General features: G+C 43.3%; 1 protein-coding gene across 2 annotated transcripts in view; it reads left to right on the forward strand.

Moving 5' to 3' along the window:
• The first annotated feature begins 618 nt into the window (after window positions 1-618).
• SEPHS1 (selenophosphate synthetase 1) overlaps window positions 619-27212 on the forward strand; it is a 32893-nt gene continuing 6299 nt past the window's right edge. Inside the window, exons 1-7 of one of the 2 annotated variants that reach the window (XM_084876219.1) lie at window positions 619-930; window positions 4666-4936; window positions 13090-13193; window positions 14828-14935; window positions 15876-16030; window positions 19077-19167; window positions 21389-21488. In XM_084876219.1, coding sequence (XP_084732345.1) covers window positions 4744-4936; window positions 13090-13193; window positions 14828-14935; window positions 15876-16030; window positions 19077-19167; window positions 21389-21488 — 751 coding nt within the window. In that variant the 5' untranslated portion in view covers window positions 619-930; window positions 4666-4743. Of the gene's footprint in view, window positions 931-1219; window positions 1720-4665; window positions 4937-13089; window positions 13194-14827; window positions 14936-15875; window positions 16031-19076; window positions 19168-21388; window positions 21489-27212 lie in introns of those variants that run through there. The other variant, XM_084876218.1, reaches the window with a different exon arrangement.

The following is a 27212-nucleotide window of genomic DNA, read 5'->3' on the forward strand; positions in this document are numbered from 1 at the left end:
TAGTCAGCAATGCAACAGAAAGTCGAAAACGTGGAGAAGTTAACTTCACAACCTGAAGCTCTCGTACCGCTGTTAGCTCACACACACACCATCAGCCTGCCGTGTGTACTTGGATGTGTGAAGAGCAGACAATATAACTGGGGAGCCTTAAGCTCGGATTCCCTCCCACCCCATCACAAGTTCAGGAAACTTGGCGGGACGCTTCCGTGTTCACTGAGGCTCACACTAACACCTGAGACGGGCTAAACAATACAAGGGAGAGCCGCTGAGGTCGGTGATTGTAAGCGACTCTTGGCTCTGCAGAGGCACCTTCTCCTCTGCTCCCACGTTTTTCAAAGTGTCTCCGCAGTCATTGTCTTCCCGCGCCACGCGACGTGCCGCGCGGGGAGCAGCCCGGGCGCCCCGCACCGCGCCGCGCGGCCGAGCCCTCCCCGCGGGTCTAAGACAAGTCCGTGGCCTGGGCGCCAAAGGCTGCTGCCGATGCAAGTCGCAACTTTTGAAGCCAATCCCCTTTGCATCATGCAACGGATGCCACCGCTCCTCGCCTCTGCAACCCCCCACCCCTCCCCCGAGACCAATCATTGCCGCGCTCCGGCCTGCACGGCGCCCCCGCCCCCTTCCCGGGCCGCACGCCGCCACGGAGCCGCTCCGGCCGCGGCCCGCCGCCCCTTAAAGGGAGGGAGACGGCCCTTCGAGGCCGCCGGGGGCGGCGCACGGCGGAGCGCGGCGGCCCGTTTCCCGCAGGGGGCCCGCGGCGCCGGGCCGAGCCTCCGCGGCGCCCAGCGCGGCCCGGGCTCTCCCGCCCTCCGCCCTCCGCCGGGAGCGGCATTTCTATTCAGGCGACGCTTAAGGGAGCCCGGCGCGCCCGGTGCATTGTGGGAGCGGCGGCGGCCCGTTCTCGGGAGGAGGCGGAGGGCGCGAAGCGCACCGGTGAGTGCCCGGCTCGGGGAGGGGGGGCGCGACGCCAGGCTTAAAGGGGAATATCGGCCCGCAGGCCCCGGGCGGCCGTGCGGATCCCCCTCCGGGCCGCCCGGGCCGCCGGGAGCCGTGCACGGCGGCGCGCGCGAGCGCTGCCTGCAGAGGGGCCGCGCCGGGGCTTGGTGGGGCCGCTTTAAAAAAGAAGCGCCGCCCGCGCCGCCGCCGCCGCGCGGGCCGGGGAAGGAGGGAGGGAGAGGGCGGGGGAGGAGTGGAGGGGGAGGGCGGCGGCGGCGACGCAGGGGTTAATTTTTTCGCCCGCCGACATTTTTGTGCGGCGGCGGCCCGCGCGCGCGGCGGGAGAGCCTAGGCCGGTCCCCCGGCGCGGCGCCTCCCCGCCCCCCCTCCTCCCGCGTGCGCCCTCCGGCCCGCGGCCGCCGGCCTAACCTGGGCGCCCCGGCCGGGCGCGGGCGGCCCGCCGGGCGGGGTCCCGCCGCGCGCGCTCCGCCGTGGCCAGTGGGCCGCGCGGTGCCCGCCGTCGCCGCGGCCGGGAGGACGGGGTGTGGGCATGGCCCCGCCAGCGGCACCGCGCCGCCAGCCCCGGCCGCGGCCAGCCCGCCGCGCCGCACAAAGAGCCCGGGCCCGGCCGGCCTTGCAGAGCAGCAGCCTGAGGTCCGAGGCGCCCCGGGGTTCCGCGCCCCGTGCTCCGGCGGCTTCCCTGTGTGCTTCGTGGCGAGCGCCCGGCCGGGGCGCCCCCGTCGCCGCGCCCCCTCCGTTGTCGGGGTCCCGGGCGTAGGCCTGCAGGTAGGTGGGCGCCGGGCAGGGCCGCACCCTCTCCCCGCCCTGCCGCGGCCCCTCAGCCCGCTGCCCGCCTCGCCGTCTGGTTGGGAGAAGTGTAGACGTGGCCCGGGAAGGGAAGAGTTAACCGTTACTTTAAATATTCATGTTATTGTTTTAAAGGTGTAAACAGGCGGCTTTGGGACTGGAGCTGACTGACGGCGATTTTGCACGTGTGCACAGCCCCTCTCCCCCGGCCTCCATTAATGGCTTATTTTCCCAAGCAGCCCGCCTCCCTCAGGCCCTCCCCACCGTGCAAGACTGTGTCTCTTTAAGGTTCTGATGTGGGTGTGATTGGAGTCCCTAAGTGCCAAATTTAAAACTCCTGAGTGCCTTATGTTTTAGACTTTTTCACTTTAAAAATATTGCAAGGTATAAGTCATGTTGTAAAGGAACTTGGGTCCCCCAAATTCCAAATTCCTCTCCCCGCCTGTTTTTTTTCTTTTTTCTTTTTTTTTCTATTCTTCTTTGAATAGGGATTAGAGTAGGAAAATAACTGGATGTCTCGTGAGTTGGTTTTTGTTGTTCTTGGTAGGCGTGAGGCGGTGTTACATGCGAGGCATTTTGAGAGGAAAGGACTTGTTTTTGTTCCAGACTCTTTTCCAAGTCCACGTGCTGTTGGACTTTTCTAACTCAGATGGCTTCAAAATTCCATCTCCGTCACTTGCTTTTTGCTCTCCTGCCGGCTGCCTTTTGGACAGGTTGTGTTCTTGGAAAGTTGCACAGTTGTAGCTTTTCAAACCACACTTCTTGCTCCCCCAAATGTTTTTTGTAGAGATGGTTTGGATTACTGCCCAAACTCGGGCTTTGTGAGATTTATTTAAATGTGATGTCCTTCCCAGGGGGTTGAAAACTCTTATAAATGGGAATTGTGTTCTTGATCATACATTTTATAAGGGAAACTGACCCTATAACTTTGGATGTCTGTAATTCTATGCCCAATAAAATATCAGTCGGGAGGTTTCAAACTTGGAAGTGCTTGTTCCAGAAACTTCCAATGGTACCGAATAACTAGTGATTTAGTACAGCATAAGTTATCATTTTAGTTCTGCAGTGAAAATATGCAGTAGCATATTTTGTCAATGATGTGTGTGTACAAGTTAGTTGAGCAGATGTTTGCTTTCTAGGAACTAGCACTGCAGTAAAACTTTACGCCACTCTTCAACCCTGTTGTGTTAAACAGCCATTCCAGTTTTCAAGTTGTGTTCTTTAGTGAGATTACCTGTTAGTTTTGTATACTTCTGGCTCAGTTTTCTAAAATTGAATTTACCATCATGAAGAATTTCATCAAATGCCTTTTCATCAGTGTCCTTTTCCTGCAAAGTATTTAGTAGGTACTTTATTTTTCTATGTGATATAGCAAAGATATCAGAAAAGTCACTTTAACAGAACATCTAATTTCTAAATCACAGTGCTTCTGGGTTGACAGATGAAGTGACTAGATGTTTTCTCATAATGCTTCCCACTAGAAGCATTTGTGACTTTTCAAGATGGCACTGTCATGTTAACCAGCTGCCCCGTAGTTCCATCTTCAGAAGGACTAGAGGCCCAGTGCTTGAAATTCGTGTGCGGGTGTGTGTGTGTGTGTGTGTGTGTGTGTTGTCCCTCAACCCAGCCTGCACCCTCTTCAATCTGGGATCCTTCTCACAATCCAGGACTGCTTGCCTGCCTGCCTTCTTGATTGCCCCTAACCACTTCTGCCTGCCAGCCAGATCACCCCCTAACCACTCCCCTGCTGGTCTGATTGATGCCTGACTGCTCTCCTGCCAGCCTGTTTGCCCCTAACTGCCCTCCCCTATAGGTAGGCCTGGTCACCCCTAACTGCCCTCTCCTGCAGATCCCCCCGAACTACTCTTCCCAGCTGCCCTTCCCTGCAGGCCTTGTTCCCCCCAGCTTCCTCCTTTGCTGCCCTGGTCACCCTCTAACTGCCCTCCCCTGCAGGCCTGGTCCCTCCCAACTGCCCTCCCCTGCTGTCCATCTTGTGTGTTGGAATAATGGTCAATCTGCATTTTACTCCTTTATTAGATAGGAGAGAGGCCTGGTGCATGGGTGGGGGCCGGCTGGTTTGCCCTGCAGGTTGTCCCAGATCAAGGTGGGGGTTCCCTTGGGGCATGGGGCGGCCTGAACAAGGGACCTATGGGGGTTTGCAGGCCAGTCACACCCCCCTCTCGCGCGCCCCCCCCCCCCCCCGCGACCCAAGCGGAGGCCCTGGTATTTGGGGTTTATTTATTCTACAATTAAAACTTTAGTCTGGAGCAGAGCCAAGCTTTCTGCTTGCTCCATGGCGGCAGCCATTTCTGTTGGGATTTCTTTATCTTCTGTAATTGAAACTTTGTAGCCTTAAGCAGAGGCCTGGGCTGGCCAGGGTTTGTGGAAAACTTGGCTTCCTCCATCGCGGGGGCAACCCTAGCCTCCTGCTCTCTTTATCCGTGGCTGCCACCATTTCTGTTGGGATTTATCTTCTATAATTAAATGTTGTAGCCTTGAGTGGAGGCCTCAGCCAGCCAGGGTGTGTGGAAAGTTTGGCTTTCTCCATCTCCAGGGAAACCCAAGCCTCTCTCCTGCTCGCTCAGTGGCTGTAGCCATCTTGGTTAGGGTTAATTTGCATAATCACTCCTGATTGCACAGTGGGTGTGGCTGGTGGCCTTGGCTTGTGGGTGTAGTGGAGTGATGGTTAATTTGCATATTACTCTTTTATTAGACAGGATGCTTGTGATGGTATAGTCACTTAAAAAAATAAGTTTATGCCTCACTGTGACTGAACTGTTATAGCCTCAGATCATCATTTCCCAGTGGTCTTATTGATTTCAGTCCTTTTCACATTTACTTTTCACTTTCATGTATTCATTTGATTCTTGGCAGATACTAGTGAGAAACCTTTTAATGGTGTCTTTGTGTTTTGATGATACTCAGGTCTATCTGTGAAGAAACCAGTGGACTAAGAGAGGAAGGAGAGGAAGCCCAGCTGTGAGGTGTGTACACCTAAGAATCATGTCTACACGGGAGTCTTTTAACCCGGAAAGTTACGAATTGGATAAGAGCTTCCGATTAACGAGGTTTACTGAACTGAAGGGCACTGGCTGCAAAGTGCCCCAAGATGTCCTGCAGAAATTGCTGGAATCCTTACAAGAGAACCACTTCCAAGAAGATGAGCAGTTCCTGGGAGCAGTTATGCCAAGGCTTGGTATGTGAACCATTGTTTCTCTGTTTCTGTGAGTAAAGCATCTTGGCTGCAATATAGTCAGAGTGAAAAACCAGACATCTCTTCTTTCATGTTGCCTTTAAAATAATTTTAAGAAAGTTTCAGAGGCCCTAGCTGGTTTGGCTAAATGGATAGATAGAGCATCAGCCTGCAGACTGAAGGGTCCCAGGTTTGACTCTAGACATGGGCCCATGCCCAGGTTGTGGGCTTGATCCCTAGTAGGGCATGCAGGAGGCAGCCAGTCAATGATTCTCTTTTACTGATGTTCCTCCCTTTCTCTCTCTCTCCCTCTCTCTGTCTCTCCTCCTCCTGAAATAAAAAAATAATAATTAAAAAAAAGAAAGATTCAAAGGATGAAGCAATGATACTTACGTTATTATAATTTTTAGAGGAGTAAGTACTTGAAAATCATCAAGAAATGTGCCTTAACCATTTATAAACTATTAAATACACGATTGAGACATATTACAGTAAAAGCATTTTTTATTAAATTGATTTTACTGGTTAGCTGAGTACGGTATTAAGCAGAAACTCCTTGAGAGTTTTGACTGGATTGAGGAGGGTGGGTTAGGGTATTTCTCCTCAGTGTGCATTGCTTAAAAAGTCCCTGCAGGCAGGAGGGAGAAGAAAGCTGTCCCAGACACAGAAGGGAAGAAGACAGGCCTGAATCTTTACTTGTCCCCAGATGTCATCTGGAATTGAGAGCCATGTTGTTTCTTTATTGAATTCCCAATGTCATCAGTGGTTTGCCTTTCCCAAACGTAGGTATTAAAAAGAAATTCTGAGTTATTGAGGTATTGTTTGTTAGCTTTTGTTGTGTGGTTTGTCAGTACCACACAAAGTGATGCAAGACTGATCACTTTGCTATTTGAATGTTTGGTGTATATTCTAGGAATCTGGATGTTTTGTAGTTCTAGTGTGTGACTTGATCCGCTTTCTTATTTTCTTATCATATTTATTTGTTTTATTTATTTTGTTAATCCTCATCTGAGGATATTTTTTCCTTTGGTTTTTCAGAGCATGAAAGAGAGGGAGAGAGAAACATTGATGTGAGCAAGAGGCATATCGATTTATTGCCTCTGGCACTTGCCCTGGGGACGGGGAGCAAACCACAATTTGGGTACTTGCACTTGACTGGAATCAAACCTGAGGTCTGCTGCTCTAACCACTGACAAACACTGGGCCAGCTTTCTTTTTTATTTTATTTATTTTTTTAAAGCTGCTGAGAGCCCAAGTAAAATGAAGTCTTGAAGAGAGATATTTGCCAGTGTTTTTACTGCATTTTACATATCTTTATTGATTTTGACAGATGGGGGGAAGAGGAGAGAGAGAAATCGATGCGAGAGCAACACATCAACCAGCTGCCTCTTGCATGTACCCTACTGAGGATCGAGCATGCAACCGGCAGGTGCCCTCACCGGGAATCGAATTGGTCATCCAACCAACTGAGCCACAACGGCCAGGGCTGATCAGCTTTCTTGCATAAGGTCGTGTGTGTGTGTGTTTTAGATATATTTTTATTGATTTCCGAGAGGAAGGGGGAGAGAGAGAGAGAGAGAAATATCAATGACAAGAGAAAACCATCATTCACCTGCCCCGTGCACGCCTCCCCACTGGGGTTCGAGCCCATAACCCGAGCATGCGTTCTTGACCAAAATCACACCCAGAACCCTCCAGTCCACAGGCCGACACTGTCCACTGAGAAACCCAGCCAGGGCCTTAAATAAGGTTTTTATTTCACCTATTATCATATTGTGAGTACAACATTGGTTTCAACCGAGGGTACTCCTTTCTTCCCTAATATACAAAGTAGATAAAAGCAGAGTGACTTAGATTAGGAGAGGAAAGCTCACAGCCCAAACTCTAGGGACCTCAGGACTCCCAGGAGCTCAATTTGAAACATCCTCAACTAGCTGATGTCTGAGTGTGTAGAAATACCACATGAGTGAATTGGATTGGATAATAGTTTACTTTACAAGAAGTAAGAATACAAATAGTTCCTGATTTATGATGGTTCATTTCATGACTTTTTATTTTATGATGGTACAAAAGCAGTACACGTTCAAGTAGAAACTGTACTTGGAATTTAAATCTTTTCAAAACCAGGCTAGCAATGTGCTGTATGATGCTCTCGTGATGCTAGGCAGTGAGCCACAGTCACAGTCAGCCAAGATATCACACAGGGACACAACTGATACTCTACATTGTATTCATTGTGTATGTTCTAAGCATATTTAAGGTAGGCTAGACTAAGCTATGATGTTCTGCATTTTTGACAGGATGTTTTCAAGTTACAATGGGTTTATTGGGATGTAGCAACATCATAAATTGAGAAGCATCTGTATACTGAAAAAACTCTTAAATAACTTTGTCAAGAAAAACAAGTTGCTGAATGGGGCAAAAACAATGCAATTAAAAACCTTGTGGATAAAGTAATAATTTCTTCTTATAACTTCCCTCTGTTGATAAGTGCTTTGATAATGAGTAGGGGTAGGATCATTTGCTCTGTTCAGCAGCCTCATGATGCTTGGCCACGGTCCAGATCCGAAATCCACATCTTCCCATTCCCCTGCCCTCTGTCATCTGGTTTCTAAGTCCAAACGTGTTCAAAGTGGGCAGAGGAGCTGCACCATCTATAATCCTTAGCAGAGGCAAAAGGGGACAGATGACACCAGCAAGGGAAGGGGCAGGGAAAAGAACACAAAGGCGATGAGCTTTGGTCACATAGGGATTTTGAGAAGTAAATGAAAGCTATCCCCTTCCCAGAAAAATGCACAATCACAAAATTTGCCTTTATGGCATTTGGTAGGTGTAGCTGTGGGCCCTAGGTTACAAGCAAATAGATGCTAAAGGAAGCATAGTATTAAAATTGAGTATATCTTGTGGTATATCTTGATGGCATAACTTTCCTTTGGAATCATATCTAGATTTATATCCTGACACAGTCACTTAATAGTCACTAATGTTACTCTGCATGTTTTTAATCCTCCTGATGCCTCAGTTTCCTGATCTATACATTGGGATAATAAATTACTGTACCAGAACTTGTTTGTACATGCACCATGTATTTTATATATATATATATATATATATATATATATATATTTATGTATGTATGTTTGTTTATAATTTCATGCATGTATGAATGTTTGTCCATAAGTTCATCCACACAAATGTGCCTGTTTGTTTTTAAATTTTTTCCTAAAAGTGGTCATATTTCCTGTATTCTAAGATGCTATTAATTGAAGGACAAACCATACATTGTTGTTAAATGTATGCATGTTAAATGTATTCTAACTAAAGAAATGTTAAAGTAAGTGTATCTGAGAACCTGGTACATCTATTGTCTGGTACTTAAGAGATGTCAAATATTCATTCTTGGTGACGGTAGGATGATTTGGGTTTTCTTGATGGATGTTTTCAGACTTACTGAAAAACTAGAGTTCCCTGTTCCCCACTGATAATTGAACATACACTGCTCAGATTGGTACTTGAGAAGCTTCCTCCACTCCTGGCATTTCCCTTTGTCCCCACTTGCCCTCATCCTGAATTGTCCCTCTCTCTTTCACCTTGATATTCTATCTAGTTCTTTCAGGCTCACACTTTCTTCCTTCCTAGAATTTGATAGGTGGTTTGTAAACCAGTTACTGTCCGAAAGAAACATGTAAATGTAAACTATATGTGTAATTTTAAATTCTCTAGTAGTCACATTAAAAAAAAAAAAAACAGAATTAGGTGAAATTCATTTTGATATATTTCATTTAATCATATAAAAATACTATTTCAACAATTAATATAAAACATGAGATTTTGGGTTTTTGATACTAAGTGTGTAAAATCTGATAAGTATGTTACACTTACTATGCAACTCTTATTTAGAATAAACACATTTCACATGCACCATGACCACATGCAGTTAGTAGCTTATGAAAGAAGAAATGGGGATAATGTGAACTTCTATTCAACTCTCAGAAAATGCTCATGAGTCATCAGTTAAAATGTTCTGATGCTAGTTATAAATAGGAATTTAAAACTTTACAAATTAAATATATATGTAATTCAAATTTAAGATTACTGAAATTAGAAACATTTAAAGCTAACATTCAGCGACTTTTTATAAAAGAATGTAAATTCTGTAATGCTTTGAATAAATTATATCTTTATTTTCTGTGAGGTTTTTTTTTTTTTTTAATTTATTGATTTTTTACAGAGAGGAAGGGAGAGAGATAGAGAGCTAGAAACATCGATGAGAGAGAAACATCGACCAGCTGCCCCTTGTACACCCCCTACCGGGGACAGGCCGGCAGCCAAAGTACATGCCCTTGACCGGAATCGAACCTGGGACCCTTCAGTCCGCAGACCGACGCTCTACCGCTGAGCCAAACCGATTTCGGCTGTGAGGGTTTTTTTAAATACATTTTTATTGAGTTCGGGGGGGGGGGGGGGGGGATCAGTCTGTCTTCAGTGTTTGTGACTTTTTAATAAAATTTATTTTATTTTTGCATTAGTAATGATGGACCAAGATCTCGGGGGGGGAATGTGCTCCTCTATCCTGCGCTCTGTTAGGTATATTGCTGTGGTGATGCTGAAATAGTTGTGCTTCAGCATTTTATTTATGCAAAATATGAATGGTACAGAAGTCCTGGTTTCATTTGGTTCAGTGTGAGTTATTCTTGTTTCCTTCGGAATTCTGAGTGGAGAGGCTGGCATCCCCTTGCTACCTTTTGTCCTTCATCCTGCCTTTTTCTCTGCCTTTGGTTGGTGGGCTTCATCCTGCCTTTTTCTCTGCCTTTGGTTGGTGGGCTTCATCCTGCCTTTTTCTCTGCCTTTGGTTGGTGGGCTTCATCCTGCCTTTTTCTCTGCCTTTGGTTGATGGGCTTCATCCTGCCTTTTTCTCTGCCTTTGGTTGGTGGGCTTCATCCTGCCTTTTTCTCTGCCTTTGGTTGGTGGACTTCATCCTGCCTTTTTCTCTGCCTTTGGTTGGTGGGCTTCATCCTGCCTTTTTCTCTGCCTTTGGTTGGTGGGCTGCACAGGCGAAGTCAGAGCAGGCAGTATCCTTTTGAGAGAGGTGTAGGAAAGTTCTGTTCAGCCTTCTTGGTGGGAAGGCCAAATTGAATTTGTAAAATGCCTGCATTACAGATGATTTTTAAAGAAATATAACTTATAGGAGCTGGTCTTGGTGGTTTCTAAACTAATTTCAGGAAAAGAGAATTATACCTTAGCCTATCAGTTATTTATATTTTATTCTAAATGTTTAGCAACAATTTTAATAAATTGAAATACTTCCGACAGGCTTTTTAGCGCACACACCCCTCCCCCTTCATATTATAAATTAATAGAAGTGACATATGTAAGGTTTCCTCTTTAACCCTACCAGACCGCTGTACTGATTTTTCAGTAATTTCTGAATCTACTGCTATACTGCTGTACCTAATTTTCTGTACTTTGCCCAGTACGTGAAAAAAATGCATCACAAACTAAATATAACCAACCAATCGTGGTCAAACCTCATGGTTAGCCATTGCAAATGTCTGCCCCCGTGTGTTTAAATTGACTTTGTGTGGTTTGACATGAAAAAATTCTGAAAATTCACAATGAAACGAGCGGCTGATGAACCAAGCACTTCAACAAGAAAGCGAAGTAGGTCTAGGTTTATCACCGTCCAATAAGTGATCAATACTTTGGTTGATTCAGACTCTGAGGAGTCAGAATTTCATCAAGAATATGTTTCCAGTTCAAGTGACACAGACAGTGAGAGCTTGAATCTTGAACCTGATAGATCTAGAGCTAGATTGATAGTAAGAGAAGGGGGCGTGTCCCTCAAACTGCTGATGGGGGAGATCTAGGTGGTGATGAAGGTTGGACAAGGAATTTTGTATCACCAAATGCAGATCTGAATTTCATTGAGGATGGAAAAGGCCCAGTGAACATTCCTGGATCTATCACAGAGGAGAGTGAATCAATTGACTTTTTATCCTTGTTTTTGGATGATACTTTCTGGCAAAATTTGACAGAAAACCAGCTTCCGGGCCCACCAATTGCATATAGCAAAGCTCAACTCCAAAAATTTCAAGGATGCTACATTAGAAGAAATGAAGGCTTTTCTTGGACTGAGGATCTATATGGAATACTCATGTATAAGGCCCAGCTATCAGGGTTATTGGACAAATGAGGGCTCTGTCTTCCTTGGGTTTACTCCCGGATTTTGAAATGTTATGACTTGAGACAGGTTCTTGGCCCTTTGGAGTTTTTTACACATAATTGATGAGGAAGACAAAGATATCGATAAGACAGATAGAATATATAAAGTTAGGCCTTTCTTGCAAAGTCTGCTCCCCAAGTTTCTCCACTTCTATCTGCCACAGCAACATTTGAGCCTAGATGAGGGGATGGTCCCGACAACTGCTTGGCCATCAAGCAGTATATCAAGGATAAGCCCACAAAGTGGGGCATCAAGTCTTTCCTTCTCTGTGAAGGTGAGACTGGCTACATTTTGAATGCAGAAATCTACACTGGTGCTGCACCAATGCCTATGAAAGACTTGGGCCCAGTAGAAATACAGTCATTCATCTCCTGACCTCATGTGCAATGGAAAATAAATCGCATGTGCTTGTCATGCACCGGTTCTACAGCTCTGTAACCCTTGCTAAATATGCACTGTCAGAATTACACACAGGAATTGTGGGAACCCTGCAGCAAAACAGGAAAAGTTTCCTAAGACGCTGAAAAGTGTAAAAAAAAAACTTGCTAGGGGTGACAGTCACTATCTATGTCAAGAAAGTGTAACATGTTCAGTTTTGCAGGATAGAAAGCCCATCACATTTATTTCGAACTATCACGATCCAGCCCAAATGTAGTAATAAACAGAAGAAATAAAGATGGCAGTGTGCAAGAAATACAGATGCCACAGCTGGTGAAGGACTATCATAAATATATGGGTGGCTGTGACAAAAATGACCAGATGATCCGCCTTCACCGGTCTCGTCATTACTGCTGGCCCCGGTGGCTTTTCATAAAATATTTTATGTGGGCCAGTTATAATTCTTATATTCTTCAAAGCAGCAAGCTGCTTCAAAAAAAAGCCAGTTTATTTCACCAAATATATTCAGAAACTGTGCCGGCAACTTATTGGTGGATACTTGACATCAGCCCCCTGCCACCCACAAAAGGAACCCTGCCCTCAATGGATTTCCCAGGCAATCATTTTCCAGAGATTCTCCCTGGGATATCGTCTGATCATATCTGTGTTGTGTGCATGGCAAAGCACTCCAGGTACAACAAGCAAAATCCTGGAGTGTCTTACAAAGACAATCCATGCAAGAAGGTGAAGAGCAACATCTGGTGCTCACTTTGCAAGAAGTACCTCTGCGTGAAACAAGGCTCATCCTGCTGTGTGGATTGGCACACAAAGGTGGAATATTGGCGCTAGATGGAAGGTAGACCTATTTTCTACAATGTCTCCAAGTTCCATCTTATTCTAACCACTTGTTTGCTTATAACTAACATTTTTCTATATCATGTTGATTTTTCTCTTTAATGCTCAGGAGCCCAGGTTAGGTTCAGGGCCTCAGGTCTGGTAAGGTTAAACATGCTTTTAGGTGCTGCAGTGTTTACCTACTTGCTTGGTTGGAAATGATGGATTCCTATTCTGGCTTTGTCTTCCTTTTTTCTAATTGTTTTCATGCTTGACTAAAATGGGGAAGTAATATTTTATGTGGGTAATATATTTTACCGATTTTCTGTTGGGAAAACAATAAAGCCTAAACTAAAATCAACTATAGATAAAACAACCCAAGCTCCATTTATGCTATTCGAATCTTTAAAGAAATTCTATATGGTGCCTGTCACATGATATAGTAATACAAAGGAAAGAGTCTGTTCAAGGCACAGTTCAGGGCTAAAATTAGAGCATATTGAACGTGAGTCTTCAAGTCTAACAAATTTTACTCTTCTATCTTTAGCTAGTTATGTTTCACATTAGTTTCAGTTATCCTTCTTGATAGGAAACACATTGCTGTATTGGCAGCATGCTGTAAGTATCTCATACAAAACTCTCCTATTCAGAACACTGATGGCATAAGATGAAATGGCGTTTCCTATTGACGTGTGGATTATAATGACTTCCATCTTTGCAGGCATTGGGATGGATACTTGTGTCATTCCTTTGAGGCATGGTGGACTTTCCTTGGTGCAAACCACAGATTACATTTATCCTATCGTCGATGACCCTTACATGATGGTAAGTTTGACCTAATATGTTTTTACATCTCGAACTGCTGTTCAATTTGTTTTGGGTTGTGGCTGGGGTTCTCTCTCTCTCTCTCTCTCTCTCTCTCTCTGTGTGTGTGTGTGTGTGTGTGTGTGTGTGTGTGTGTGTGTTCTTATTTTTGTTAAAATCAAATTGTTCTTATCCCACCACTGATGTGACTCCTGCAGTTGCAACCATTTGATCTATTTCCTGTTCACCCTTTGTACTGCACATGAGCAATTAGGCAGAAATCCCTCTGCTGCTTTTGTGCAAGAACACCTGCTGTCTACTAACAGTGTCTATTGACTGGCAATGTTTGTAATTTTTTTCTTTCTTTGATATTTGTAAACCCCTCATTCCTGTGTTTCAGGCCAGAGATGTGCCATACCCTGTATAGGTCTAATCCTAGATGTTTCCATCCAGAATAGAGCTCATCACAATTTAACTTCTTGACTATTTATTTTGATTCTAGGCATTCTCCTCACCCCCAATTGTGTTTTATACTCACTGTGTAGATTTGTCTGAACTGCTGGATCCAAGTTCCTGTGTGCCAAGGGCACTGGGATCAAGCTGCACACATAGAGACTTGGGCCATGAGGCAGCTAAAAGTGGGTGGGGATGTGGTGCCAGTGACAGGCACACAGGTTAATAGAAACCTGTTTTCCCTCCACACATCCATCTGTTCTCTCCTCTAAAGCAGTGTTCCTGAGAGACTGAGGTATGCCACAGCCCAGGTGTCCCACCTGACCAGATGGCAAAAGTAGTTAGAACCAGAATTCATCCCATTTCCCGCATCTGCTAAAAGCATCTGAGAGAACCCAGAACAGAAGGGGCAGTAAGTCACTGTAGCCCTAACCAGCACTTGGCACCCAAGCTGTAAACCACTTGTTGCCTCAGTTAAAAGAAGGTACAAAAATTTCTCCATCCAAGTGTATAGAAATTATCTTCTCTATAATCAGTAAAGTTCACTTTTCTTTAGGATAAGTGGCTGTTTCCAAGTTTTCTTTCAGGCACTTGTTTTTACTCCACAGTTCTTCCTCCCAGATTGTCCCTCCAACCTTGCTCCCCCTGACATCTTCCCACTCCCTGTTTTCCATCTAAATAAACTGTAGGCTTCTCCCAGTATTTAGAATGGAAAGTGTCTGAAAAAGAAAGGTGGGAACTTGAATAACTTGGAAAAATGAATGGCTTAGCCGAAACTGGTTTGGCTCAGTGGATAGAGTGTCGGCTTGCGGACTGAAAGGTCCCAGGTTCCATTCTGGTCAAGGGCATGTACCTTGGTTGCGGGCACATCTACGGTGGGGTGGGGTGGGGTGGGGTGAGTGTGCAGGAGGCAGCTAATCGATGTTTCTCATCAATGTTTCTAACTCTATTCCTCTTCCTTCCTCTCTGTAAAAAATCAATTAAAAATATATTTTTTAAAAATGAATGGCATAGTTGTTCTATAATTGAGGATAGTAACCGGACTGCAAGTCACAGAAACAGGACCCCATACCAATAGCTGCTATTCCTGGAAAGTACCTGGGTTCTCTTGGGAAGTATTCCTTCCGTAGCTCCCTTTGTTTCAGCAAATGGAAAGTCCCCGTCCTCCTCTTGCCCTTTTTCATGTTTCTGCTTTCTTCCAGGGCAGGATAGCCTGTGCCAATGTACTCAGTGACCTCTATGCAATGGGAGTCACAGAATGTGACAATATGCTGATGCTCCTTGGAATCAGTAATAAAATGACCGATAGGGTAAGTAGGAGATGGGCCAGCTGCTTATTCTCTGTTGTCTTGGTCACTTCGCTTGGGTGGTCAGCCCTTCTTTTCCCATCTGTAAAGTGAAAAGCCCAGGCTGCATGGCTTCCATATTTCATCCTGTTCTCCACTTTTTGGCAGTTATTAGTAAATTAAAGTAGTCTGGCCTATTCATATTTTCATTTCCACCACCTGCTTCCCTTCTGGGTAAACTAAAGCCAAGACATTTAGGTTTGTTTTAAAATCTAGGCCACAGTAATAGCACCTTCATGCCAGGCCTGTAGACTGGACCAGCTTTATAGAGCCAGGGCATGCGGCCCCCCAGGGGCCAGGCCCTTTGGTTGCTAGTTGGGCATTGATGTAAGACAGTGAAGGGGCTAAGGTGTCACGTGTGTTCCCGTGCTTACCTGGCAGTATCTATAGCCTTGCTACCTGTACCTGTTCTCTAACCCAGAGATGAATTCTCTCAGATTATTTTTGAAAGGTACTTGATTTTGTCCCCCAAAAGAAGTTTGTCCTGCCTCTTAGAGAGTTTTCTGTAGGCCCTTTTCTGCCAGCACAAATGTGCATTTGAGCCATTGTTTGCACACACCCCTCTGGGGGTGGGTGGTGGGTACATATTAAAATGAGTCTTGGAGTTCTTAAGGACCATTTAAAGAGTTGGCTTAGATTTTGGGTAGCCCTGTTGCACCCAGTCACATTCCAGTTTTTATTTCTCTGTTGTCCAGGCTTCATTCACATTGTAATCTAGAATATCTTCCAGCTCTTGATAAAACGGCTAGTGTAAACTATTCCATCTCCCTTATTCCCTGTATAGTCTGTGAACTTTAAGAACATCCATTAGGGTTTTATGATCCTCTTTATAACTACAGTGTACTCTTTTCTTGGTTTTGAACTGAATTATGTGACTTTTACTTTGTGTCCTTTTAAACCCTAGGAAAGGGATAAAGTGATGCCCCTAATTATACAGGGTTTTAAAGATGCAGCAGAGGAGGCAGGAACATCTGTAACGGGCGGACAAACAGTGTTAAACCCTTGGATTGTTTTGGGAGGAGTGGCTACAACTGTCTGCCAGCCCAATGAATTCATCATGTAAGTTGGTTTTGTTCCATGTCACCTGACCTGGTTCTCTTTCTTTTCTTAAGATAGATTCATTGAGATATAATTTGCATGCTATAAAATTCACCCATTTCAAAATATAGTTCAATGGTCTTTGGTAATATTCACAGTTTTCCAACCAACACCAGAGATTTTAGAACATTTTCATCACCCCAACGGGAAACCCCTGTCCTGGCTTCTTTTACTTTACATAATGTAAGCATAATATTTTTAAGGTTCATCCATTTTGTGGCATGTATCAGTACTGTGTTTCTGTTTTTGAAAGTTATTAGTATTTTTAATTGAAATATACATATAGCAAAATTTTATATAATATAAAACCCAATATTTTAAAGTATAGAATTCATTTTTGTGTGTGTATGTGTGTTCACAAGATTGTGCAACCATTATCACTATCCAATTCCAGAATATACCAATCAATTTTCCCCCCCAACCCCATAAAGAAAATCCCATATCCATAAGCAGTCTCTCCCAATTCCCTCCTTCCTCCATTCTCTGGAACCACTAATCTACTTCTTGTCTTTGCGTTTGTCTATTCTAGGCATTTCATATAGATAGAATCATATAACATGTAGTGTTTTGTGTCTGGCTTCTTTAGGCATACATGTTTTCAAGTTTCATCTATGTTTTAGTATATATCAGTATTTCATCCATTTTTATGGCTGAACTAGAGGCCTGGTGCACAAAATTCGTGCATAGGAGGGGGTGTTCCTCAGCCTGGCCTGCACCGTCTCCAATCTGGGACCCCTCGGGGGTGTCCCTGCGAGATTGGGCTTAAACTGGCAGTCTGACATCCCTCTCACAATCCAGGACCACTGGCTCCTAACCACTCGCTTGCCTGTCTGCCTGATCACCCCTAACCACTTCTGCCAGCATGATTGCCACATAACTGCTCCCCTGCTGGCCTGAGAGCCCCTAACTGCCCTGCCCTGCCCATCTGATGCCCCCAACTGCCTTCCCCTGCCGGCCTCATGGCCCCCAACTGCCCTCCCCTGCCAGCCTGATTGCCCCTACCCACCTCTGCCTCAGACCCCACCACCGTGGCTTTGTCCAGAGGAAGGAAGTCAGACATCTGGAAGATGACCACATCTGGTCATCTGATCTAATTAGCATATTACCCTTTTATAAGTATAGATAATGTTCCATTGTATGGACATACCACAGTTTATTCATAGGTGATAGATCTTTGGGTTATTTCTACTTATAAATGATGCTGCTATGAATATATATATATATATATATATATATATATATATATAAAATATATTTTATTGATTTTTTTACAGAGAGGAAGGGAGAGAAATAGAGAGCCAGAAACATCGATGAGAGAGAAACATCGACCAGCTGCCTCCTGCACATCCCCTACTGGGGATGTGCCCGCAACCAATGTACATGCCCTTGACCGGAATCGAACCCGGGACACTTCAGTCCGCAGACCGAAGCTCTACCACTGAGCCAAACCAGTTTTGGCTATGAACATATATTTTGATTCTCTTCGGTATATATACCTAAGAATTACTAGGTCATGTGGCAACTGTTTAACTTAAGCAACCATCAAACTGGTTCCCAGCAGCAATGTAGGAGGATTCCAATGTCTCTACATTCTCTCCAGTATTTGTTGCTATTTTTATTTTATTTTTTAATAATAGTTATCCTAGTGGGTTGAGGTGATACCCACGGTGGTTTGATTTGCATTTCCCTGGTGGTTAATGATTTTGAGCACCTTTTAATGTGTTTTTTAGGCATTTCTAGGTCTTTGGAGAAGTTTCTCTTTTTTTTTTTTTTTTTTTTTTTTTTTATAAATATATTTTATTGATTTTTTACAGAGAGGAAGAGAGAGAGAGAGAGAGAGAGAGAGAGAGAGAGTGTTAGAAACATCAATGAGAGAGAAACATCGATCAGCTGGCTCCTGCACACCCCCTACTGGGGATGTGCCCGCAACCAAGGTACATACCCTTGACCGGAATCGAACCTGGGACCTTTCAGTCCGCCGGCTGACACTCTATCCACTGAGCCAAACTGGTTTCGGCGGAGAAGTTTCTCTTAACACCAGTCATCACTTCCCATATTTCATGTTCTTGTTAAGAAAAGCCACCCTATTCTATTTTCTGAAGGAAGTACAAACTCCGTTTGTTTCTCTGATTTTGTGAATAGGTACTGTGTTCACATGGCTCAGAATTCAAAAGGTATAAAAGGCTTTACATGTAGTACCTCACTCATCTGGCATCACCAGTTTCCTTTCCTGGAGACAACCATTTGACCAATCTTCAGTAATCTGAGTGCCACGTATGAAACTTACTACTTGTCAGTCTGAGTTTGAAACTTTGATGCTGAAATCACCATAACATTAGACTCACAATTTGAGCCAAATCCCTCACCCTGAGAAACAATCTGTTTCTGAAGTCTTTTTTTTTATTATTATTATTTTTTTAATACACATTTTATTGATTTTTTACAGAGGTAGGGGGGAGAGATAGAGAGTTAGAAACATAGATGAGAGAGAAACATCGACCAGCTGCCTCTTGCACATCCCCTACCGGGGATGTGCCCACAACCAACGTACATGCCCTTGACCGGAATCGAACCCGGGACCTTTCAGTCCCGCAGACCGATGCTCTACCACTGAGCCAAACCGGTTTCAGCATGTTTCTGAAGTCTTATTGCCTCTGAAGCATGGGTCTGTATTGAAAATTTCACAGCAGCATGGCTGAATCAGGCCCTGATCAGGCCTTTTGCCTTTGAAGGCTAAGTGATTTGCTTCTTTATATATTTTTTGGAGGGCTGGATCTAATATATAATTGGCAGACTCTTCTATTCTCTTTCAATGTTTTTGTTCCCAAAGTAGTAGTAGCTTCAGAAGCAAGTTGCAAGGCTGCAACACTTGGTTGTGGTGGCTTAAATGTAAGTGCTTGCAAATGTACTGTTTTTTTTACCAGCCTTTTCTTGCTCCTTTTTAACTGATGATGAGTTTACCTCCTTGGTTAATTTGGCCATACCATGCCCTTGTTCTTTTTTTCAGGCCAGATAACGCAGTGCCTGGGGACGTGCTGGTTCTGACCAAACCCCTGGGGACTCAAGTGGCCGTGGCTGTGCACCAGTGGTTGGATATTGTGAGTAGCCATTCCTGCAGGGGGCGAGGGGAGCTGAATATAAGTTTTTGGGATTGTGGTAGTTTTCCTTGTGGGATTTGGAGAAAAGGGTTTTCATTTGCATTCAGATCAGGTGTCTCTTTTAAGATGTATCTGCTCCTGGAGTAAGTGTCACTTCTTATCCATACAGGAAGCCCTTGTTTCAGGTCTAGCGCTTCTAAATGTCACCAGTTTGTCGTCTAAAAAGGAACTCCTTTAGTGTCACTACCAGGGAGTTTGGTATCAGTCACGCCCTTATGGAAATACTAGGAATTGTCCATGGTTTTGTTTTTTATTAAATCAGAGTATCGTGTACTGAATACTTAAAGGAGGTAAGCCCCAGCTTGGGGCTTTAACGAAGCTTCATAAAAAGAATTTGTGAGACAGAGTTTAGTTTATTTGGTGCTGAAATAGTAACTCAGAACATTAATAAATAATTATCTTGTAGAGAGAACATCTAGAATACATAGATATTTATCTTGAGTCACTTTTCCACTGAGCTAGAATCATACTTCATTTAATATTTTTCCCATTGTGATTACAACTCAAAAATTAATATGATTTGTGGTATATCTCACATATCTTGGTGCTTTTAATTTCTACAACTATCATCTGAAATTACCAGTCCTTGTAAACAGTTAAAAAAGAAAAATAATTTTATGTTATTCATAACTAAGTATATGTTGGGTTGATAGGAAGAATAGAGAAAATCTCGAAGGCTGCCACCGTCCAGTCATTTTTCTGTTCTCATCCAGTGATGATGGGGAGATTTCCCATCAAGTATGATCACCTGTAAATCTAATTGGAAGGCCATTACAGGGCAGTGACCCACAGAGTTGCTTTGCAATTCAACTACTCAGTAACTCAGCAAAGCAATCAGAAACAGGTGTGGCAGAAGGGCATAAAAAATGAGGGGTTTGGGATTTCACCCCCAACTGACACCTCCTTTGCTTTTATACCTTGTTTTTTTTTCAATTTTGAGCATTAAAAAAAGGTTCCAAAGACTATGTATCGGCACAATACCCTTTTCATAAAAATCGGAAGCAACCAAAGAGCATATTGTAGGCTTCTGTATGTATGAGAATACTATTTTTTGAAAGAAAGGGGAATGACGAGTATAAAATTTATAATAGTTGTTACCTCTGAGGAAGAGTTGAGGAGCAGTGGGATTGGGGAACAACACATAAATAGACTTGTTACTGCATTTAGTGGTAGATTGTTGGGTATCATTAAAAATAAATGAATGCATGCATGAATTATGTCCATTAATGGACCACCATGACAATCTATCAAGAACCCGTAATCATGCCCTTGCCAATTTGGGTCAGTGATTGGAGTATCGGCCCACGGGCCTAAGGATCAAAGGTTCAATTCCTGGTCTAGGGCACGTACCTTGGTTGCGAGTTCTCCAGCCCTGGTAGGGACGTGTGTGGGAGGCAACCAATCTATGTATCTCTCTTATGTTGATGTTTTTCTCTCTCCCGCTTCTCCCTTCCTTTTTCTCTAAAAAATCAATGGGGGGAAAAAAGCCTCTGGTGAAGATTAAAAAAAAAAAAAAAAAAAAAAGAATCCATAATCATGATGCTGACTTCTTTGTAAATCAACTGGAAAAAGGGAACGCCATTTTCTCCTTCCTTTTATGATCTATCCTTTGTGGTCACGACAACTGTCTTTAGTGCTAATGCAGTCGAAGTTGCTTTCCCTATTCATTTGTCTATAAGATGCCTTGATCCAGAATTAGGTAAAGTCAACAACAGGATAATTACATGAAAAATAAAGCCATCAGATTTATAAGAGAGATGGAGAGGCAAATCAAAGGGCATTCAAAGCTATTCATGTGAGATCTACACCCTACCACAGAGAACCTGCCCATGCAATACCTTTTATTGCATGTGTACTGCAGCCATATGTCCTACTGCTTTTACTAGCTAATAAATTGCAGTATAGTATTTGACTAGAGAAATGTGGGTCAAGAACACAAAAGATACCTCAATGATATGGCTATTGGACACCTAAAATAGTAGTTATTGGGGGGTTGGGGGGGACTGTTAGAAAATTTAATTTTGCACACAAAATTAGAAAAATAAAATTCCCTATAGGTTGACTAGAGAAAAATGGGCTTTTTCTTTCAGTCCTTAGAAGTAAAGGTTAATCACATTCTTCTGCCCCCCTCTTTTCTCCCTCACCTATGTTCCTATATTAGCCTGAAAAGTGGAATAAAATTAAACTAGTGGTAACTCAAGAAGATGTGGAGTTGGCATACCAGGAGGCGATGATGAATATGGCAAGGCTCAACAGAACAGGTATTGGGGCGGAAGGTTGTCTGTTGCAGGGGTTGGCAAGTTTTCAGAACAGAGTCAAGATGGGAAATATTTAGGCTTTACAGGCCACATACAGTCTCAGAAGACCATTCTTAGCTGGAGGAACAGATAATGGTCTAGATTGGGCCAGTTACTGCAAATCCTCCTGTGTTGGTGCCTGGTTTTTGACACATTTGGGTTTGAGAGTAGGTTATATGTGTTTGAGTTTGAGTGTTTGTTATATGTGTTTCCTTTCAGCCAAAGGGGTAAGACAGGATCCTATTCAGAGGATTATTAAAAAGAAAAAATGTCAATGAAGTATCAAAAAGAGTGACTAGCATGTGGTGTACAAAGTTCACTCAATTTCTATTTCATGAGTACCTATAATGTGTCCTTCACTCCTCCTAGTGCTAGGGAGACTGCAATGAACAGACAGACAAAAGTCGCTGCTGTCTTAGAGCTTACATTCTAAAGGCTGGTTTGAGCCTGGCCGGTGTGGCTCAGTTGGTTAAATGTCCCATGCACCAAGAGGTTGCTAGTTTGCCCTAGCTGATGTGGCTCAATTTCTGGAGCATCAGCCTCCACACTGAAGGGTTGCAGGTTCGAATCCTGGTCAATGGCATGTACCTGGGTTGCGGGTTTGATCACTGCTACCTCCAGGGGCAACCAATCCTTGTGTCTCTTACATCAATGTTTCTCTTTATCTTCTCGCCCCCCCCCCCCCTTTCACTTTCATCATTTCTACAAAGCAATGGGAAAAAAATATCAGATGTGGACTAACCAGAAAAGGTTGCCAGTTTGATTTCCGGTCAGGGTACATGCCTGAGTTTCTCTCTCATCAATGTTCCTGTCTTCCTCTCACTTCCTCTCTCCCTAAAAAAAGCAATAAAACATTAAATTTAATTTTTTATTTTAAATATGTTTTGTTTATTTGAGAGAAAGGAAAGGAGAGGGTGGGGAGAGATAGAAACATTGATGAGAGAAAAACTGATAGGCTTCCTCCTGCATGCCCACTACTGGGTGTGGAGCCTGCAACCCCAGCATGTGCCCTGATCGGGAATCAAACCAGTGACTGCCTGGTGCATGGATTGATGCTCAACCATTGAGCCACACTGGTTGGGCTCAATAAAACATTAAAAAAACATTTTTTAAGGCTGGTTTGTTTCCTAATTATCTGCACAGAGCAACCCACACATGTGTTTCTCTGAGAGTAAAATATGCTTAAGGAACAGTAATGTAATACCCATGTGCCCACCCTCTCATATGAGAAACACAGTGTGGCCTTGGAAGCCCATAGGTGCCCCTCACATCCAGTTTGTAGGTTCCTGCTTAGGGGTAACCACTGTTCTGAATCTAATGTTTATTCTCATCCGTTTAAAGTTTTTATCACATAGACTTGTATTCTTAAGCAATATATTAGTTTTGCATTTTTTGCTTCATTGAATCATACCTGTATCTGTTTTTCTTGCGTTCAATGTTTAATGTGCCTGAGCATCATTCTTGGTGTGTATACCTGTATTTCCTTCATTTTCCCACTGTGTAGTTTTCCACTCTGGCTTGGCTCTGCTCCAGGCTACAAAGTTTCAATTATAGAAGGTAAATAAATCCCAGATACCAGAACCTCCGCTCAGGTTGTCGGGGGCATGGCCGGCCTGCAAACCATCACAGGCCCCTCACCCAGGCTGCCCCACACCCCAGGGGAACTCCCACCCTGATCCAGGACACCCTTCAGGGCAAACCAGCTGGCCTCCACCCATGCACCAGGCCTCTATCCTATCTAATAAAAGAGTAATATGCAGATTGACCATCACTCCAACACAAGATGGCTGTCCCCATATGGTCAAATATCCTGTCCCCATGTGGACACAAGATGATCAGCAGGGGAGGGCAGTTGGGGGCAAACAGGCTGGCAGGGGAGCAGTTAAACATCAATCAGGTTGGCAGGCAGAAGCAGTTAGGAGAAATCAGGAAGGCAGGCAGGCAAGCAGTTGGGAGCCAGCAGTCCTGGATTGTGAGAAGGATGTCCCAGATTGGAGAGAGTACAGGCTGGGCTGAGGGACACCTCTCCCATCCCCTGCACAAATTTTGTGCACTGGGCCTCTAGTTGTTTTGTAAGTGTGACTGAAATTTTTTATGTGATTTTCTATAGGTTAGAAATTTTAACTAGAAGAAGAGTACATCTTACAAATCCAAACCACTTCTTTTATATAAGTCGCCTAATATATATATATATATATATATATATATCAACTTAATGACAAAACCACATGGAGAGGAATTATATGAGAGAATCTAAGTAAAAACTATAATCTTTAATTTGGAATTATCAGTATAAACTCAGCATTCTTTCCCCCTTTAAAACGCTTATTGCTCTAGCTCAGTGGTCAGCACACTACGGTTCGAGAGCCACATGTGGTACTTTGGCCCCTTGAGTGTGGCTCTTCCATAAAATACCACGTGTGGGTGTGCATGTACAGTGCAATTGAAACTTCATGGCCCATGTGCAGAAGTAGGTTTTCGGCTCTCAAAAGAAATTTCAATCATTGTACTGTTGTATTTGGCTCTGTTGACTGATTTGCCGACCACTGCCCTAGCTGGTTTGGCTCAATGGATAGAGTATCAACCTGGGGACTGAAGGGTTCTGTGTTTGATCCCAGTTAAGGGCACGTACCTCGATGGCAGGCTCAATCCTAAGGCCTGGTCAGGACTGGTGCTGGAGGCAACCAATCGATGTGTCTCTCTCACATCAATGTTTCTCTGTCTCTCCGCCTCCCTTCTGCTCTTTCAGAGTCAATGGAAAAATATTCTTGGGGTAAGGATTAACCAAAACAAGCAAACAAACAAAAACAACAACTTATTTCCAAGTCTTATCAAAAAGGACTAAAGTGATGATAACCCATTAGTAATGAATACCTACTGCTATCATTCTGATCTGAAAATTATCATTTCCCCTAAAAAATGCCAGGACTCCTTGGGGAAATGGCTGATTCTAATGGAAGTACAAAAGATAAGCCTAGGGCAGCATTTTTCAACCGCTGTTCCACGGCACACTAGTGTGCCACGAGATGTTGCCTGGTGTGCTAGGTGCAGACAAGACAAGAATTTTATAATTTTTCACTATTTTGTTTACTTAATATTTCATAATAAAGTAATTATAAAATACTTTCTTTGTGTTTATTTGATTCCTATTCAAGAGAATTACTTTATACATAATCAATATAGGCACAGAGTTAAATTTTTTAACATTTTCTAATGGTGGTGTGCCTCGTGATTTTTTTCATGAAACAAGTGTGCCTTTGCCCAAAAAAGGTTGAAAAACACTGGCCTAGGGCATCCTGTGCCTGGAAGTAATAGTGTTATCAACAGCTGTTGTTATCATGTCACTTCACATAACTCAAAGAGGCTCCACCAATCAAATTGGAGGGGCTGGACAATGAGTATTAAGAAGAGTGACATAGTTAAGTATATCAAGGATCTAAAAATCAATGCCAGCCAAAACCGGCTTGGCTCAGTGGTAGAACGTCGGTTTGCGGACTGAAGGGTCCCAGGTTCGATTCCGGTCAAGGGCATGTACATTGGTTGCGTGCAACCCTGGTAGGGAGTGTGTAAGAGGCAGCTGGTTGATGTTTCTCTTTCATCAATGTTTCTAGCTCTCTATCTCTCTCCCTTCCTCCTCTCTGTAAAATATCAATAAAATAAATAATAAATAAGTAAATAAATAAATATCAATGCCATAGAGATGAAAATGTTTTTGGTCACATTTGGGCACCAACTTGTTCTGAAAACAAAAGGAATCAACAACACATTTTACTGTTCTTGTATAGGCTGTGCTTTGGGGAAAAGCAAATACATTTTTTTAAAAAATTCTTTATAGAAGATTCACATCTAATAAGTGCAAGAAGAATGATTGAATTACATATTTGCTTTTTTGTTGTTGTTGTTATCCCTTTGATGTGTTAAACATCAGTGGCAGCTAAAACTGCAGTCATCAAGACAGTGTGATATTGGTGAAAGAACAGAAAAACATATCTAGCCCTAGCTGGTTTGGCTCAGTGGATAGAGTGATGGCTTTTGGACCAAAGAGACTTGGGTTCGAGTCTGGTCAAAGCCACGTTCCTTGGTTGCAGGCTCTTCCCTGGCTGGGCCCCTGGTCAGCGTGCGTTCAGGAGGCAGCCAATTAATACGTTTCTCCCACATCGATATTTCTCTTTCCTCTTTCTTCCACACTCTCTAAAAATGGAAAAATATCCTCAGGTGAGGATTAAAACACACACACACACACACACACACACATATATATATAATCTATAGAACAGACTAGAGTCCAGAAATAGACTTCCATAAGTATAGTTAACTAATCCTTGACAAAAGAGCAAAGGTAATTCAATGGAGAAAGGATCATCTTTTCAACAAATGGTGCTGAAACAATTGGACATCTACAGGCAAAAAATGATTATAGACACTGGATTATAGACCTAAATGTAAAATGCAAAACTGTTGAACTCCTAGAAGATAAGAAAACCTGGGGTTTGATGATGCCTTTTAGATACAACACCAAAAGTACTATTTATAAAAGAAAAAAACTGAAGTTGAATTTCATTCATACTAAGAACTTCTGCTCTGTGAATGACACTAAGAGAATAAAAAGACAATCCACAGACTAGAAGAAAATCTTTGCAAAACATAATTCTGACAAAGGACTGGTATTCTTTGTCATTGGGGAAATTGCAGTTTAAAACAATACTACTACGTGCCTACTTAAAAGTCTAACACTGACAATACCAAATCTGACAGCGATATGGAGCAATAGAAACTCTTATTCCTTGCTGATGGGAATGCAAAGTGAAGTAGCCAGTTTGGTGGTTTGTTACAAAGCTAAATATACTATTATCCAGTAGTTGTGCTCCTTAGTATTTACCCAAATGAATGGAAAATTTCCACTCAGAAATCTGCACAAGTTGTCTGTCACAGCTTTATTTATAATTATTAAAACTTTGCCCTTGTGGGTTTGGCTCAGTGACTAGCCTAGTCACTAGAGTGTCGGCCTGCGAACTGAAAGATCCCAGGTTCGATTTCAGTCAAGGACACATGCCTGGGCTGCGATCTCAATCCCCAGTGGGTGACTCGCAGGAGGCAGCCAATCTATGATTCTCTCTCATCAAGGATGTTTCTATCCCTCTTCCTTCCTCTCTAAAAATAATTAAAAATAAAATGAAATCTTGAAAGCAGATCCTTCATTAAGTGAAGGGATAAACTGGCGCATCCAAAAAATGGAATATTATTGATAGCTAAAAAGAAATGAGCTGTTACATCATGAAAAGATTTGGAAGAACCCTACGCGTATTACTAAATGATAGAAGACAATCTGAAAAGACCAAGCACCATAGTTTCAACTAGATGCCATTCTGGAAAAGGTAAAACTACAGACAGTAACAAGATCAATGGTTAGCAAGAGTAAGAGAGGGATGAACAGGTGGAACACAGGATTTTTAGGGCAGTGAAACTTCTCTAAATGATAATATAATGATGTATGCAGTTTATATATGCATTTATCAACACCTGTAGACATCAAGAGAACCCCAGTGTGAACTATGAACTTTAGTGAATGTATTAGTATTGGCTCATCACATAGCAAATTTATCACACTAAAGGTGAATATTAATAATAGAAGAAAGGGGATATATGGAAACTTCCTGCACTTTCCACTCAATTTCCTATAAACCTAAA

Source organism: Pipistrellus hanaki (genome assembly GCF_964339955.1).
Source record: "Pipistrellus hanaki genome assembly, chromosome: 1".
Taxonomy (NCBI): Eukaryota; Metazoa; Chordata; class Mammalia; order Chiroptera; family Vespertilionidae; genus Pipistrellus; species Pipistrellus hanaki.